The sequence below is a fragment of the Amblyraja radiata genome, chromosome 8 (genome assembly GCF_010909765.2).
Source record: "Amblyraja radiata isolate CabotCenter1 chromosome 8, sAmbRad1.1.pri, whole genome shotgun sequence".
Lineage (NCBI taxonomy): Eukaryota > Metazoa > Chordata > Chondrichthyes > Rajiformes > Rajidae > Amblyraja > Amblyraja radiata.
In genome coordinates, this window is record NC_045963.1 from 81,709,966 (window position 1) to 81,727,566 (window position 17,601).

General features: G+C 47.2%; 1 protein-coding gene across 1 annotated transcript; it reads right to left on the minus strand.

The window, feature by feature from the left end:
* Positions 1 to 2,011: 2,011 nt before the first annotated feature.
* Positions 2,012 to 13,267, minus strand: cnrip1 (cannabinoid receptor interacting protein 1). The gene is made up of 3 exons (XM_033026341.1): positions 12,883 to 13,267; positions 10,808 to 10,952; positions 2,012 to 2,393 (listed from the first exon to the last, which is right to left on the minus strand). Exons 1-3 carry the CDS (start codon positions 13,059 to 13,061, stop codon positions 2,229 to 2,231), a joined length of 489 nt encoding a protein of 162 aa, XP_032882232.1. The 5' UTR covers positions 13,062 to 13,267; the 3' UTR covers positions 2,012 to 2,228.
* Positions 13,268 to 17,601: the final 4,334 nt, after the last annotated feature.

A 17,601-nucleotide genomic window follows, 5' to 3' on the forward strand; every position in this document is an offset into this window, starting at 1 on the left:
AAATTAATGATCAAACATTGAAGATAGACACAAAATGCTGGAGTAACTCAGCGGGACAGGCAGCATCTCTGGAGAGAAGGAACGGGTGACCCTTCTTCAGACTCTTACATTGTAGTATTTTGGATATCCTTTTACACTGGTATTTTATTTAATTCACATGTTTGATCGATGATGGTTAATGTTTTATGTGTCATTCCTAACTGTCACTGCATGTCATGTTGTCACTTGCGGGCGGAGCACCAAGGCAAATTCCTTGTATGTGTACATACTTGTTCAATAAACTTAGTAATTCATTCATTCACTCGTACTCAAAAAGGATTTAATTTCCCATGACTTATTAATGCACATAGAATCGTTTTTTTTATTGCATATTATCAACAGGTAACACGTTTGTTTTGCATTTCCCATTTTCCATCAAAGTAACGAGGAAATGATACAACAGAACACTTCACATCTGTCACATACTGCTGTGATAATTCATTATCTCTTAGCCATGTAAGGAACAGGTCTGAATGACAAATAAATGAATCTAATCTAATCTAATCTATGGAGCAAAGGAATAGGTGACGCCTATTCCTTCGCTCCATGGATGCTGCCTCACCCACTGAGTTTCTCCAGCATTTATGTCCACCTTTCATTGAAGGTCATGAACATTTTAAGCTCGTCTTTTATTCAAATTGATTCTCAAGTGACTAACACCGACACTACACACTCCCACAACTCAACATCAGATCACCTGCACCAACTGAGGTAGACAAAATAAATACAACACAGAGCAAAATAACAAGGTGTAGCATCTTGCAAAGTGTAGTCTCAATAATAACTTAAAAGGACTGCCCGCACAAAATGATATTCACCACACTCTCATCTTGCAGTGCAGATGGGTTCATGGTGAGGAATATCAGGAATATAGAAACAAAGAACTGCAGATGCTGGTTTATACCAAAGATAGACACAAACATATTTGAACAAACATATTCTTGATATTAAAGATTGACACAAAGTGTTGGAGTAACTCAACGGGTCAGGCAGAATCTCTGGAGAAAAAGGACAGGTAATGGGCTAGTGGAATCCAGGGATATGGGGAGAAGGCAGGCATGGGATATTGATTGGCCACGATCAGCCATGATCACAATGAATGCAGCGTAGGTTTACAAGGTTAATTCCCAGGATGGCGGGACTGTCATATGCTGAGAGAATGGAGCAGCTGGGCTTGTACACTCTGGAGTTTAGAAGGATGAGAGGAAATCTCATTGAAACATATAAGATTGTTAAGGGCTTGGACACACTAGAGGCAGGAAACATGTTCCTGATGTTGGGGGAGTCCAGAACCAGGGGCCGCAGTTTAAGAATAAGGAGTAAGCCATTTAGAACGGAGACGAGGAAACACTTTTTCTCACAGAGAGTGGTGAGTCTGTAGAATTCTCTGCCTCAGAGGGCGGTGGAGGCAGGTTCTCTGGATGCTTTCAAGAGAGAGCTAGATAGGGCTCTTAAAAATAGCAGAGTCAGGGGAAATGGGGAGAAGGCAGGAACGGGGTACTAATTGGGGACGATCAGCCATGATCACATTGAATGGCGGTGCAGGCTCGAAGGGCCGAATGGCCTACTCCTGCACCTATTGTCTATGTTTCTATGTTTCGTCAGACCTGTTTTGGATGAAGACCATTCTTCAGAGAATGAACAAGGGTCCCGACCCAAAACGTTAACTGTCCTTTTTCACCTGAGGTGAGCTGCCCGACCCGCTGAGTTACTCCATCGCTCTGCGTCTATCTTTAAAATCAGGAATATGTTTGTTTAATTCCCGATTGCTATTCTAACAATTGCACGTTCCGAATTCTTGATCGGACAACAGATATTACATTTTACATTAATTGAACCAAAAACATTGTACATTTGACATCAATTTACTCTCCTAACTGTTATGGCAGAACATATACGTTACTAACATAATGCAGATACTGGTGTTTAAGTTTCTGCTGAGTGATATAAGCAGCAGGTCGGATATGTTTTTATCAAAATCAAATTCTATCTGTTTAAAATACGTGGATAAATGTCCATTCTAAACAGCAGGAGAAGCAATTACACTTGAGCACTAAATGGTTAATTCCACATTGTGCAGTTTCAGCCCAATTTGTGTTGATGTTAAGGCTTGGTTTTTGTATTTATAACGCGGACAAGTGTAATCTGTCCAGACCAGTGTGTGAAGGGATATGTCCTCATACTGCAGTCTAGGTAAACATCTCTTTGTTGATCCACATCAGACTGCGGGTCTCGTTGGGTTTACACTCATAGTCGATGCTGCCAAAGCTGTTCCCCCACTGGCAGTGGTCCCGCTTGTGATAGTTGTAGAACTTCACCTGCCAAACCGTCTCAAAGGTGCCAATGTCCATGAACTGGAGAGAGGGAAGGAGAGAGAGTGGGGGAGAGAGAGAGAGAGGGGGGGGGAGGGGTAGGGGTGGTGGAGGGGGAGAGGGAGGGATGGGGAGGGGAGGGCGAAGGACAGAGGGAGAGAGATAGAAGGAGGGGGAGAGGGAGAGACAGGGAGAGATAGAGGGGGCAGGGGAGAGGGATGGGGAGGGGGAGAGGGAGAGAAGAGGCAGTAGAGAGTTAGGAAAAGAGCAGAGGGGAGGAGAGGAAAGGAAAGAGAGAGAGGGGGAGGATGAGGGGGTGGGTGGGAGTGGGGAAGAGGGAGGGAGTGAAGAGAGGAAAAAGGTGAGTGGAAGAGGGTAGGAGAGGGAGGGTGGGAGGAGAGAGGGGGGTGGGAGAGGGTGAGGTAGAGGGAGAGGGGGGAGGGGAGAGGGTGAGGTAGAGGGAGAGGGGGGAGGGGAGAGGGGGGAGGGGGAGAGAGAAAAGAAAGTTTCAGTAAAACTGGGTTCACTGTAATGATACATTTCAAAGCCAAATCAAAAGCCCAAACGCAAGGATTAAATGTTACCAGAATGAGAGTGGAATTATATTAATGACAATGTTCCTGAATTTATTAATACCAGTTTGCCAGTTGAATCATTCATGTTTACTTAGAATAAGATGAAATGCACTCTTCTGAAGAAGGGCCTCGACCTGAAGTATCACCTATCCATGTTCTCCACAGATGCTGCCTGACCCGCTGAGTTACTCCAGCACTCTGTGAAACGTCACCTATCCATGTTCCCCACAGATGCTGCCTGACCCGCTGAGTTACTCCAGCACTCTGTGAAACGTCACCTATCCATGTTCTCCAGAGATGTAGCCAAGATCACATTGAATGGTGGTGCTGGCTCAGAGGGCTGAATGGCCTACCCGTGCACCTATTGTCTATTGTCTATTGAGAAGGGCAAAGGTTAAAGGAGATGCTCGGGGCAAGTTTTTGACGCGGAGAGGGGAACAGCTGCCAGGGATGGTGCTGGAGGCAGATACAATAGTGGCATTTAATGGGCATTTGGATAGACATGAATATGGAGGGAATGGAGGGATATGGATCACGTGCAGACAGAGGAGATGAGTTTAACGGCTTCATGTTCAGCATGTCCTGTGTTCTAACATGGAAGGTGATCATACGTTGAAGTCCTTATTCTATTGCCCTCTGGATTAAGATGGAAATTATGCTTACAGTTACAGTTTACAGTTTAGTTTATTGTCACGTGTACCGAGGTACAGTGAAAAGCTTTTGTTGCGCGCTAACCAGTCAGCGGAAAGACAATACATGATTACAATCGATCCATTCACAGTGTGCACATACATGATAAGGGAATAACGTTTAGTGCAAGGTAAAGCCAGCAAAGTCCGATCAAGGATAGTCCGAGAGTCACCAATGAGGTAGATAGTAGTTCAGGTTCAGGACCGCTCTCTGGTTGTGGTAGGATGGTTCAGTTGCCTGATAACAGCCGGGAAGAAACTGTCCCTGAATCTGGAGGTGTGCGTTTTCACACTTCTGTACCTTTGCCCGATGGGAGAGGGGAGAAGAGGGAGTGGCCAGGGTGCGACTGGTCCTTGATTCTGCTGCTGGCCTTGCCGAGGCAGCGTGAGGTGTAGATGGAGTGAATGGAAGGGAGGTGTGATGGTCTGGGCTGCAATGTCCACAATTCGCTGCAATTGTCCTGTATTTCAACAGTTTATCCGTGTCTATCTATCTCCATCAAAGAGTAAATAAATTGTCTAGAGTATAATTAGAGTGAATGTTATACCTAGCCTGCAAACATGGTCAATGAAGTTAGCTCGACAGGCCCTCAGGCTTGCCCGACTACTTAATCAGATGTTGGCTGGCTTGCAGCGTCTAGCTAATCTGATATTGTCAACCTTGATACAGACATCTATCACCATCAGGCTCGAAGCTTTCAACCATTTGTCAGAAGATATTTTGGAGAAAAAAGGTGGAAGTCTCAGATTTCCGCTTCTCTTCCCGACATCACAGTTGGAAGGTCACTGGAATTTTCATCTTATTCTGAATTCACCCACAATCTCCTCCCCATCTCATTATATGCAGTGAAACAAACCAACAGCTACTGATGAAAAGAATGAATAAGGGATGAGCCCTTCATCAAACAAGCCAAATAGCCCCTGTCCCACTTAGGCCATTTCTTCGGCGACTACAGGCGACTAGGATGTCGCCACATGGTCGCGGGGTGACGCCTGTACGGTCGTGAGTCGTCTCCTCAAGTCGCCTACAGAGTCGTAACGTTTTTCTGGTCACCGCTGGATTTTGAAATGTTCAAAACGTTTCGGCGACTGTGGGCTTGACGTTGCTTGTCTTCTCCTGACGTAGGCGCTGTCGCAGGTTGTCACCAGGTGACGCAGGTTGTCGCCGGGTGCTGACTTTGGTGAATTCCATCGGCGACTACCTACGTCAACCGGCGACAGGTAGCGGTGACTGAATTGTCTTCAGTTGTCGCCGACAGCGTCGTTGCTTGTCGTAGCTTGTCGCAGGTGGACGTAGGTTGACTTTGGTTGCCGTAGGTGGACGGCGACCCAATATGCAACGTTTCTGGCTGACACCCTTCTTCTGAAGAAGGGTTTCGGCCCAAAACGTTGCCTATTTCCTTCGCTCCACATAGATGCTGCTGCACCCGCTGACTTTCTCCAGCATTTTTGTCTACCTTCGTTTTCTAGCATCTGCAGTTCCTTCTTAAACAGGTGCAGGAGTAGGCCATTCAAACCCTTCGAGACAGCACTGCTATTCAATGTGATCATGGCTGATCATCCCCAATCAGTACCCCGTTCCTGCCTTCTCCCCATATCCCCTGACTCCGCTATCTTTAAGAGCCCTATCTAGCTCTCTCTTGAAAGTATCTAGAGAACCGGCCTCCACCGCCCTCTGAGGCTGAGAATTCCACAGACTCACAACTCTCTGTGAGAAGAAGTGTTTCCTCATCTCCATCTAAATGGCTTGCCCCTTATTCTTAAACCCCATTCTCCTGCCTTCTCCACAGAACCTCTGACACCTGTGTTGAAGATGGTGTTAAGAAATCAACAAAGTTGTCCCATTAAGTTTAGTTTAGTTTAGAGATACAGCGCGGAACAGGCCCTTCGGCCCACCGAGTCCGCACCGACCAGCGATCCCTGCACACTAACACTATCCTACACATACAATCCTGCACGTCTTTGGAGTGTGGAAGGAAACCAAAGATCTCAAAGAAAATCCACGCATGTCACGGGGAGAACGTACAAACTCCGTACAGACAGCACCCGTGTTCAGGATTGAGCCCGGGTCTCAGGCGCTGTGAGGCAGCAACTCTACCGCTGCGCCACCGTGCCGCCCTAAGTGGAAAAACTGAGGATCGCAACAGCGTAAAGACACCGCCATCTGTCCATTTTCTCCGCAGATGCTGCCTGACCTGCTGAGATCTTCCAGCACTTTGTGTTTTATCCACAGGGTACTTCAGTGTCATATCTTTGCACTAAATGTTGTACCCTTTAGCCTTTATCTTTGTACTGCGGACATCTTGATTGCATTCATGTACGCACTTTTCTACTTGATTGGCTAGCATGCAAACAAAGGTTTTTCACTGTACCTCGCTAAACTAAATGAACATTGCTACTGTACGTACAGACGGCAGCCGAGGTCAGGATCGAACCCAAGTCTCTGGCACTTTGAGGCAGCAGCACTGTGCCACCCCAGTGTACACATTCTATACTCTACCTATTGTACATCCATCAATATGAGGGTTTAGCAAACAATGATAGATAGAGCAGAAGCTAGACAAAAATGCTGGGGTAACTCAGCGGGTGAGGCAGCATCTCTGGAGAGAAGGAATAGGTGACGTTTCGGGTCGAGACCCTTCTTCAGACTGATGTCGGGGGGGGGGGGCGGGGAAAAGGAAGGGAAGAGGCGGAGACGGTGGGCTGTGGGAGAGCTGGGAAGGGAAGGGGAAGGAGGGAGAAAGCAAGGACTACCTGAAATTGGAGAAGTCAATGTTCATACCGCTGGGATGTAAACTACCCAAGCGAAATATGAGGTGCTGCTCCTCCAATTTGGCAAATTGTTGTCTGTGTGGGAAGAAACTGCAAATACTGGTTTACACTGAAGGTAGCCACAAAATGCTGGAGTAACTCAGCGGGACAGGCAGCATCTTTGGAGAGAAGGAATGTTCTTTCAAAAGACCTTTGATAAGGTGCCGCACATCAGGTTCTTGGGAAGATAAGAGCCCAATGTATTAAAGGACATTTACTAGCATGGATGGCGGGTTGGCTGCCAGTGACTAGTGGAGTTCCGCAAGGGTCGGTGCTGGGGCCGTTACTCTTCACATTGTATATTAATGATTTGGACGAGGGGATTGAAGGTTTTGTGGCCAAGTTTACAGATGATGCTAAAATAGGTGGAGGGGCAGGCAGTGTATGGGAAGCAGGGACTCTCCAGAAGGACTTGGACAGGTTAGAAGTGTGGACAGAGAAGTGGCAGATTCAGTGTAGCAATGTGTGGAGTCGTGCATTTTGGTAACAGGAATAAAGGCGTAGATTATGTTCTAAATGGAGAGAGAATCCAGATATCAGAGGTGCAAAGGGACTTGGGAATGATGGTGCAGGATTCCCAAAATGTTAATCTGCAAGTGGAATCGGTAGTAAGGGCATCAAATTCAATGCTAGCATTTATATCAAGAGGACTGGAATACAAAAACAGGGATGTAACGCTGAGGCTCTATAAGGCGCTGGTCAGGCCGCATTTGGAATATTGTGAGCAATTTTGGGCCCCATCTCTGAGGAAGGATGTGCCGGCTCTGGAGAGGGTCCAGAGGAGGTTTACAAGAATGATCCCAGGAGTGAGTGGGTTAACATATGATGAGCGTTTGTCAGCACTGGGCCTGTACTCGCTGGAGTTTAGAAGGTTGAGGGGGGACCTCATTGACACTTACAGAATAATGAAAGGCATAGATAGAGTGGATGTGGAGAGGATGTTTCCACTGGTGGGAGAGTCTAGGACCAGAGGTCATCGCCTTAGAATTAAAGAGTGCTCTTTTAGAAAGGAGGTGAGGAGGAACTTCTTTAGTCAGAGGGTGGTGAATCTGTGGAACTCATTGCCACAGAGGGCTGTGGAGGCCAAGTCAGTGGATATTTTTAAGGCAGAGATAGACAAATTCTTGATTAGAACGGGTGTCAAGGGTTATGGGAGGAAGGCAGGAAAATGGGATTAGGAGGCAAAGATCAGCCATGACTGAATGGGCAGAGTAGACTCGATGGGCCGAATGGCCTAATTGTACTATAACTTGTGAACTTGTGATTGGGCGAGGTTTCGGGTCCAGACCCTTCTTCAGTTAGACTAGGCAGTCTTATTGACACGCTATGTTTTGACGGACGATGATGTGAGAACTGAGCAAATCTGTTTGCAAGTGGCGGTGTTGGAATAAGAAGTCAGTCACAAGCAGTCATGGGAGGCAGTGCCTACCCTGAATAAAATTATAAAATGGCAATTATTAAATATAAATAGTAAAGGCACGGGAGAATTATGCTTACCTAAGAGATTGATCTCTTATGTAGGCGTAATTCTCCGTGCCTTTCATCCACAGTACATGTAACACACGGACGTATGTGCTACACACGTGCCATCGACACTGCTTCAAGCCATCAGTGGCAACGGTCTACAAAGGCAGCTGAAATTCTGCCTTTCCACCGTGGACTGCGTGCAGCGCATGTTTCTTGGCAGGTTTTTCAAAGACGGATAGTGATTATCTTAAGAGTTTCCCCAAGCAATCTTATGAGGAAAAGACCCAAATAATTAAAAATGGCGGACCAACACCGGAACTTAAAGAACTTCAACAGCGCAAAGGAACAAAAATAATTGGAACATCTAAAACAGCTCGGTACAACAGGAAAGAGTGGCCATGCGGTTGTATTTCAACAAATAGAATGTGGGAAGTACATTTCTTTGAGCTATTTGTTTTTAAATACTTTAGAAGACAAATTACTTTATAAAAGTCGAGAGAACAATCTGCACATATGCGGTTTTCAAGATTATTTTTAAAAGCCGACTAACCAAAGATACTGACTGCCTACCCTGACTAAATTACTCACGGCATGTGCCTGGTCACAAGGCAGAGAGTGTGAACACTCAGGGTGTTGGTGTGATGATCAATCAGTAATATATTCAAGGCTGAGAAAGATTTTTGCATTTACAGGTACTCCTTGGCTGATTGATTGAAAGATACATAGAAACATAGAAATTAGGTGCAGGAGTAGGCCATTCGGCCCTTCGAGCCTGCACCGCTATTCAATATGATCATGGCTGATCATCCAATTCAGTATCCCGTACCTGCCTTCTCTCCATACCCTCTGATCCCCTTAGCCACAAGGGCCACATCTAACTCCCTCTTAAATATAGCCAATGAACTGGCCTCGACTACCCTCTGTGGCAGAGAGTTCCAGAGATTCACCACTCTCTGTGTGAAAAAAGTTATTCTCATCTCGGTTTTAAAGGATTTCCCCCTTATCCTTAAGCTGTGACCCCTTGTCCTGGACTTCCCCAACATCGGGAGCAATCTTCCTGCATCTAGCCTGTCCAACCCCTTAAGAATTTTATAAGTTTCTATAAGATCCCCTCTCAATCTCCTAAATTCTAGAGAGTATAAACCAAGTCTATCCAGTCTTTCTTCATAAGACAGTCCTGACATCCCAGGAATCAGTCTGGTGAACCTTCTCTGCACTCCCTCTAGGACAATAATGTCCTTCGTCAGATTTGGGGAATCAGCACAGAAACTGGCCCTTCAGCCCACCATGTCCAGGCCGACCATCGATCGGCCATTCACACACCAGTTCTATGTTATCCAACTTTCACGTCTGCTCCCTACACACTTGGGGCAATTTACAGACGGCCGATTAACCTACAAACCTGCAGGTCTTTGGGTTGTGGGAGGAAACCGGAGTACCCGGAGGAAATGCTGGAGTTTAGAAGAATGAGGGGGAACCTCAATGAAACGTACAGAATAGTGAAAGGCTTGGATAGAGTGGATGTGGAGAGGATGTTTCCACTAGTGGGAGAGTCTAGGACCAGAGGGCACAGCCTCAGAATTAAGAGCCTCAGAATTTTTGAAAGGAGGTGAGGAAGAATTTCTTTAGTCAGAACGTGGTGAATCTGTGGGATTCTTTCCCACTGAAGGCTGTGGAGGTCACAAGTCAGTGGATATATTTAAGGCAGAGACAGATAGATTCTTGATTAGTACGGGTGCCAGAGGTTATGGGGAGAAGGCAGGAGAATGGGGTTAGGAGGGAGAGATAGATCAGCCATGATTGAATGGTGGAGTAGACTTGATGGGCCGAATGGCCTAATTCTGCTCCTATCAGTTATTATCTTACGAAGAAACCCACGCAGTCACAGGAAAAACGTGCAAACTCTACACAGACAGCATCCGAGGTAAGGATTGAACCCAGCTATCCAACGCCATGAGGCAGCAGCTCTACCCGCTGCACCACTGTGCCGCCTCTGATTGATGAATGTTCCAAATACAAATTGTTGTCAATATACCATTGACTGTTAACTGTAGCCTCGATGTACACATTGGTTTCAACGAAGACTGGTCCTCTTTCTACTCTTAAAATGCGTTGCTAAGGCTCGATGCAAGAAAAATGTCTCTAACTTCAAGTTACCCTTGCTTTCCCTCTCTCTCCATCCCCTCCCCCTCCCCAGGTTCTCCAGCAATTTTTAGCTCTCATCATCAGCGGTCACTCAACACGAGTGTGACTGTCCTCTCATGGTGGACGCCTGCCTGTGCGTGACTTTGTTTAACGTGGGGAGACTGGTGCACAGACAGCTACCTGACTTTTCGGGTCGAGACCCTTCTTCAGACTGAGTCAGGGGACTGAGATCCAATTCCCAGGATAGCGGGACTGTCATATGCTGAGAGAATGGAGCAGCTGGACGTGCACTCTGGAGTTTAGAAGGATGAGAGGGAATCTCATTGAAACATATAAGATTATTGAATGGCGGTGCTGGCTCGAAGGGCCGAATGGCCTACTGCACCTATTGTCTATATTGTTTATTGAGAGGGAGACTAGAGATATGGAAGTGTAAGATGTGAAAACAATAGACAATAGACAATAGGTGCAGGAGTAGGCCATCGAGCCAGCACCGCCATTCAATGTGATCATGGCTGATCATCCACAATCAGTACCCCTGCAGATCAGCAGATCAAAGTAGATGAAATGTGTAGGAAAGAACTGAGATGCTGGTTTACACTGAAGATAGACACACAAAATGTTGGAGTAACTCAGCAAGTCAGGCAGGCAGCATCTGTGGAGAGTAGGAATGGGTGATGTTTCGGGTCGAGACCCTTCTTCAGAAGGAGTCTTGGTGACTTGGTGAACCGGTGATTCGGAATGAGGTGGGATTGTGTTATTGACTAACCTGAATGTGGACTTGCAGAGGCTGCCGTTCGCCACTCTTGGTGTGAACTACTCCTTCTGTGTCGTAGACCCCAGTGTAGTTCACCGTCTGTGGGTCTCTCGAAGTCTCCTCCAGGGAGATGGGTATCGTGCCCACCAACATCGACCTGAAATCACACAGGAGCCTTCTTATACACAATAGACAATAGACAATAGGTGCAGGAGGCCATTCAGCCCTTCGAGCCAGCACCGCCATTCAATGCGATCGTGGCTGATCATCCCCAATCACTACCCCAATGGGCAAGTATAGACTCTCCGTCTGAAGAAGGATCTCGACTTGAAACGTCAGCCATTCCTTCACTCCAGAGATGCTACCTGACCCGCTGAGTTACTCCAGCATTTTGTGTCTATCTTCAGGGTAAACCAGCATCTGCAGTTCCTTCCTGCACACTAAGTATTTAAGGTAACCTTTTTCCAAATAAGGATGAACTTAACGCTCCCTCTAAACATGAGTTAATCGGCCATGTTCAGGTAGCCCGGCATCTTAAGGGCAAGGTCTACCACAAACAAAGAGAGGCACAAAACGCTGGAGTATCTCAGTGAACCCAACCCGAAACTTCGCCTATCCATGTTACCCAGAGATGCTGCCTGCCTGCCTGCCTGGCCCGCTGAGTTACAGGACTAGTATAAACCAGAGATAGGCACAAAATGCTGGTGTAACTCAGCAGGACAGGCAGGCAGCATCTCTGGGTAACATGGATAGGCGAAGATACCTTGTAAACCAGCATCTGCAGTTCCTTCTGATTACATTGACCACAGACACTGAAGGTGTACGCGCCCGCCCGCCAATGTCACGGCCAAACCCAGCCCTGTCTTTCTGCTTTGTTGTAAAATTAATAATAATGCAAGAAATATCATGGGCACAAATAGACAATTTACACCTCCAGCGGGAAGACGGGACAAGTGTGTAATTGTGGAAACAGAGACACTCGGTGTAGGAGTGGGCCACTCGGCCCTTCAAGCCAGCACCGTCATTCAGTGTGATCATGGCAGAGTATAAGCACTCAGTTTCAGCGACTGAGAAAGCAGGGCTGTGATTACTGTAGCTCTCTCTCTCTGTCTCTGTCTCTCTCTCTCACTATCTCTCTCACTAGCGCTCTCTCTCTCTCTGTCTCTGTCTCTCTCTCTCACTCTCTCTCTCTCTCTCTCTCTCTCTCTGTGGAATCTGTGTTACCAAGAGGTGCCCACCTTACATCTGTCTAATGATTAGGCAGCAATAACTTGCTGATTTGCCTCGAGTTAGCTAGCTTTTAGATTTTGTTTTGCTTTAGTTGCATGGGAATTAAAAATAAATAGACGCACAGGAATTTTTCTATATATATGTGTGTGTGTGCATATATATATATGTATGCACGCATATATATACACACACACACACACATATTTATACATATGCACGCATATACACACACACACACACACACACACATATATATATATATATGTAGTCATGTATATATACACAAACACACACACATATATATATGTAGTCATGTATATACACACACATATATATATATGTATGCATGCATATGCAAATACACACACATTTATATATATGCATGCATATACACGCACACACACATATATATGTAGTCATGTATATACACATACACACACACATATATATATGTATGCACGCATATATATATATACACACACACACACACACACACACACACACATATGTAGTCATGTATATGCGTGATGCTCTACCTAGAGATTTTCAGCGTACTACATCCAGATCCAGACCCATATATATATATATATAGGGCGGCGCTGATCGCCTGACAATCGGTATCATCTTGAGCAGAGTGCCAGTCTGTAACCTTGGCTTCCCCTGTATATGTTGGGTGTTCAGGGGTATTTGCAGCCGCAGTAATGCAGGACAGAGAGTAGCGGCGACCAGATGACAAAGCGCAGGGGGAGGGTTGGGGTTAGGGGGGGGGGGGGAGGTGTTGGAGCCGGCGGCTTTGCCCCACTTACACCCCAGACATGGCCCTACCTGGCCCCATCACCCCGACCTTGAGTACTCACTTGGCCGACACGACCCCGGGCTTGAGGACGATGTCCACCTTGTACTTGGCTCCGGTCAGCAGCTTGATAGTCCGGTTTTGTCCGAAGCGTTGCCCGTCCACTTTGAAATACACCGGGCCGTCGCCGGGTTGGATTCTCAAGGAGACCCCGATTTTCACCAAACTGGGAATCTCGCCCATAGTGGACAATGTTAGGGGGGGGATGGATGCTAGATCATGGGGAGGAGGGGGGCTCAGATGCTGCGGGAATATTCAGTACAGACACAGGGCGCAGCGAGCCAGGACTACATGAGCTGAATCCACTCTGATTGCTCGTGTAATCCCCTGCTACAAATACAAAGACGTCAGCACTGCGCGGCCGCTGTGATCCTCTACCCACTGTTCAGTCAAGATGGCAAGTGATCTATCTCCCCTCCTCAATCACCTCCACTCAACATACACGGCCCCAGATGCTGGTCAGAAAACGCCCTCCTCTTACACTTTTAATCTAATGGCATTTAAAAAAAATCTTGTGCAGGAAAGAGCTGAAAGATGCTGGTTTAAACCGAAGGTAGACACAAAACGCTGCTGTAACTCAGCGGGACAGGAAACATCTCTGGAGAGAAGGAACGGCTGATGTTTCGGGTCGAGACTCTTCCTCAGACTTCTTTAGTCTGAAGATGGACACAAAATGCTGGAGAAACTCAGGGGGTCAGGCAGCATCTCTGGAGAAAAAGGAATGGGTGACGTTTCGGGTCGAAATTTCATAAGAGTACATGTGTGCATTATTTAAAAATGCTTTGATTTAGAACTAATTCTCCGGTCATAGTTGTTGATAAACCAAGACTTCACGTGTATTTGTTGAAATGCCACATATAAATGTAGAAACAAAGAAAATAGGTGCAGGAGTAGGCCATTCGGCCCTTCGAGCCAGCACCGCCATTCAATATGATCATGGCTGATCATCCAAAATCAGTACCCCGTTTTCCCCCCATATTCCTTGATTCCCTTTAGCCCCAAGGGCTAAGTCTAACTCCCTCCAATGAATCGGCCTCCACTGCCTTCTGTGGCAGAGAATTCCACAGATTCACAACTCTCTGGGTGAAAAAGTCTTTCCTCATCTCAGTCCTAAATGGCCTTATTCTTAAACTGTCACCTGGAACATATAAGATTATTAAGGTAGACAAAAATGCTGGAGAAACTCAGCGGGTGCAGCAGCATCTATGGAGCGAAGGAAATAGGTAACGTTTCCGGCCGAAACCCTTCTTCAGACTGAATTATTAAGGGCTTGGACACGCTAGAGGCAGGAAACATGTTCCCGATGTTGGGCGAGTCCAGAACCAGGGGCCACAGTTTAAGAATAAGGAGTAAGCCATTTAGAACGGAGACGAGGAAACACTTTTTCACACAGTGAGTGGTGAGTCTGTGGAATTCTCTGCCTCAGAGGAGGGTGGAGGCCGGTTCTCTGGATAATTTCAAGAGAGAGCTAGATAGGGCTCTTAAAGATAGCGGAGTCAGGGGATATGGGGAGAAGGCAGGAACGGGGTACTGATTGGGGATGATCAGCCATGATCACATTGAATGGCGGTGCTGGCTCGAAGGGCCGAATGGCCTACTCCTGCACCTAGTATCAGGGCCGGGTTTACGTATAAGCTAGACAAGCTTAAGGTTAGGGCCTCGAGATCTAGGGGGGCCTCGGCCCGCTCCACCAAACTTTTGATATATTTGTATTTTCTGAGCCTTGTCCTTTCAACAATCAGGAGTGTTGGAGTCGGTGCGCGGCTGCAAGTTTAACAATGTCAGAGCCAGCTCCGACTGTGCCCGACCTGCCTGCTTCAGGGGAGAAGATATAAGGCGGGATAAAGGGTGGGTGGGAATGAGCAGCCACCCGCTACCATAGGCGGAATGGTCCATTCTATAGTTAACCCTGCTCACAGTCTCTGATGGGGCTGGTTTCCCGCCCAACGGGACCTCCTGCTGACCCTGGCCACTCCACCGCCCTCCAGCAGCCCGCAGCCATCGCCTTACCTGCAGCCTGGTCTCAGCACCGGGCCTGAAGTTTCCACGCTGCAGACTCCAACTCCCCTGAGTTTGACTGCGCTGGGTCCTAGTGCTAGTCCCCCCAACCCTGGTCACCTCAGTGGCTGTTCCTCTGGGTCTTCCCCATTCCCCTCAAACCATGTGACCCCAGCTCTTCCCCACACACACTACAGTCCGCATACCCCCCAACCCCCTGACCACCCACCACCCCCCCACCAGACATTGCCTCTGGCCCCAACCCCCATCCTTGCCGTGTGTTCACCATCCCCCCTGACCTCCCCTCTCAGATACCGAACGGTTTGTCCGCCAATGGCCACCAACTGCTCGGGAGAGAGGTATTTTTCAAGACTCAAAAGAATAAAAAATGAATTAAGGTCCACGATGCCTCAAGAGAGGTTGGCTGCACTGAGCATTCTGTGCATTGAGGCAAACAGATCTTGGTGAACTTCTGGATGATTTTGCTATGAAGAAGGCGAGAATAAAACATTTTTGTTCTTAGTGTATTTGTAGTATCTTTATTTCTTAATATTCCACATTCAATTCAAGAGACACTTATTGTCACATGCACCAATAGATACAATGAAATTTGGGGTCAACATCCGACGTCGGAACGGCTTGGACTTCTGAATCGGCCACTTCCTACCGGAGTCCGCGGCTCCTGAAGTCACAGGCTGAGCTGGGCGGAGATTCACGCTGGCGGCCCTCGGCAAAGGGATCCCAGGGTTCCGCGATGTTGAAATCAGCGCGGCCCGAGGCTGGGAGCTCAGTAACCCACAGCTCCACGATGTTGAAGCAGCGGGCCCAACACCCCAGAGCTTCAAATGGCGATCCAGGTAAGGCATCGCCCGCTCCGCGGTGAATCCAATATGTATTTTAAAACCAACTGTTTAATGGCAACATACAGCAGGATCTAATAGTGTCACACTGTCACTGTCAGGTAGTCATGGTCCTCTAGTCGTGGGGGTGGGGGATTGGGATGGGGGGGGCTTAGGGCCTCTCTTCATCTAAATCCGGCCCTGCCTATTGTCTACCTACAGGCACAGTGCCATCAAACATTCATCATATGTTAACCCACTAATTGTGGGCCAAAAGGCTGGCTCCCGTGCTGTTCTGTTCATAACAGTAATGACTGTTTATTTCAAGATGATCCGTCAAAGCTCTGTTTGATCATTGGGGAAACAAAACAAAGAACATACGACACAAAGCAGCATTTTACATTCCAACATTTACCAACCAGGCCAGGAACAAAAACATAAACATCGTGACCATCAAAGCAGAAAGAAAGGTTGAAATCTGTTCTGTTACAAATTGTTCTGAATCGGGTCATTTGATCCCAAGACGTGTTTCAGCTGCAAGATGTACTTAGTTAAAGGTGGTTACTCATTAGATTCTCTGGATACTTTCAAGAGAGAGCTAGATAGGGCTCTTAAAGATAGCGGAGTCAGGGGATATGGGGAGAAGGCAGGAACGGGGTACTGATTGGGGATGATCAGCCATGATCACATTGAATGGCGGTGCTGGCTCGAAGGGCCGAATGGCCTACTCCTGCACCTATTGTCTGTTGACCCCTGGTTCTGGACTCCCCCAACATGGGAACATGTTTCCTGCATCTAGCGTGTCCAATCCCTCTAAGAATTTTATATGTTTCTATAAGATGCCCTCTCATCCTTCTAAATCCAGTGAATATTAAGCACACATGTATTCCACGGTGGCGCAGCGGCAGAGTTGCTGCCTCACAGAGCGACTCGGGTTCGATCCCGACTACGGAGTTTGTGCGTTCTAGCTGTGACCACGTGGGTTTTCTCCGAGATCTTCGGTTTCCTCCCACACTCCAAAGACATACAGGTTTGTAGGTTAATTGGATTGGTATAAATGTAAATTGTCCCTAGTGTGTGTAGGGTAGTGTTAGTGTGCGGGGATCGCTGGCCGGCGTGGACCTGGTGGGCCGAAGGGCCTGTATCTATAAACTAAACAAAACTAAACAAGGCCAGTTGACCCATTCTTTCATCATGTGTCTAACTTGTATCTGGGGGGAATTAAACCATTATTCTAGTCTCCCCATGCCTCACATATAATCCCGTCTGGGGGAGGCCCACGAGAGGAAGAAGACTAAAGGGCCTGTCCCACTTGCCGGCGTCATAGCAGTGTAGCAGTGAACATTTCAAAATCCAGCGGTGACAAAAAAATGTTGCGACACTTGAAAAAACACCGCACGTCAATACGTCATCACGCCGCGTCACGTCGTGAATGTTTCGGTGACCTGATATGTCAATCAATAATGCCGGCAGTATTAGAAACGTAGAAACATAGAAAATAGGTGCAGGAGGAGGCCATTCGGCCCTCGAGCCTGCACCGCCATTCAATATGATCATGGCTGATCGTCCCCAATCAATAACCCGTGCCTGCCTTCTCCCCATATCCCTTGACTCCACTAGCCCCTAGAGCTCTATCTCACTCTCTCTTAAATCCATCCAGTGATTTGGCCTCCACTGCCCTCTGTGGCAGGGAATTCCATAAATTCACAACTCTCTGGGTGAAAACGTTTTTTCTCACCTCAGTCTTAAATGGCCTCCCCTTTATTAGATACATAGAAAATAGGTGCAGGAGTAGGCCATTCGGCCCTTCAAGCCTGCACCGCCATTCAATATGATCATGGCTGATCATCCAACTCAGTATCCCGTACCTGCCTTCTCTCCATACC

Bases quoted from the DNA above. Each gene is read 5' to 3' on its own strand.
- cnrip1 (XM_033026341.1), bottom strand. From the start codon at position 13,061: ATGGGCGAGATTCCCAGTTTGGTGAAAATCGGGGTCTCCTTGAGAATC. The intron at 10,953-12,882 runs GTGAGTACTCAA...GTGTGATTTCAG, and splicing joins CCCGGGGTCGTGTCGGCCAA to GTCGATGTTGGTGGGCACGA. The intron at 2,394-10,807 runs GTTAGTCAATAA...CCCTCTCTCCAG, and splicing joins CTCTGCAAGTCCACATTCAG to TTCATGGACATTGGCACCTT.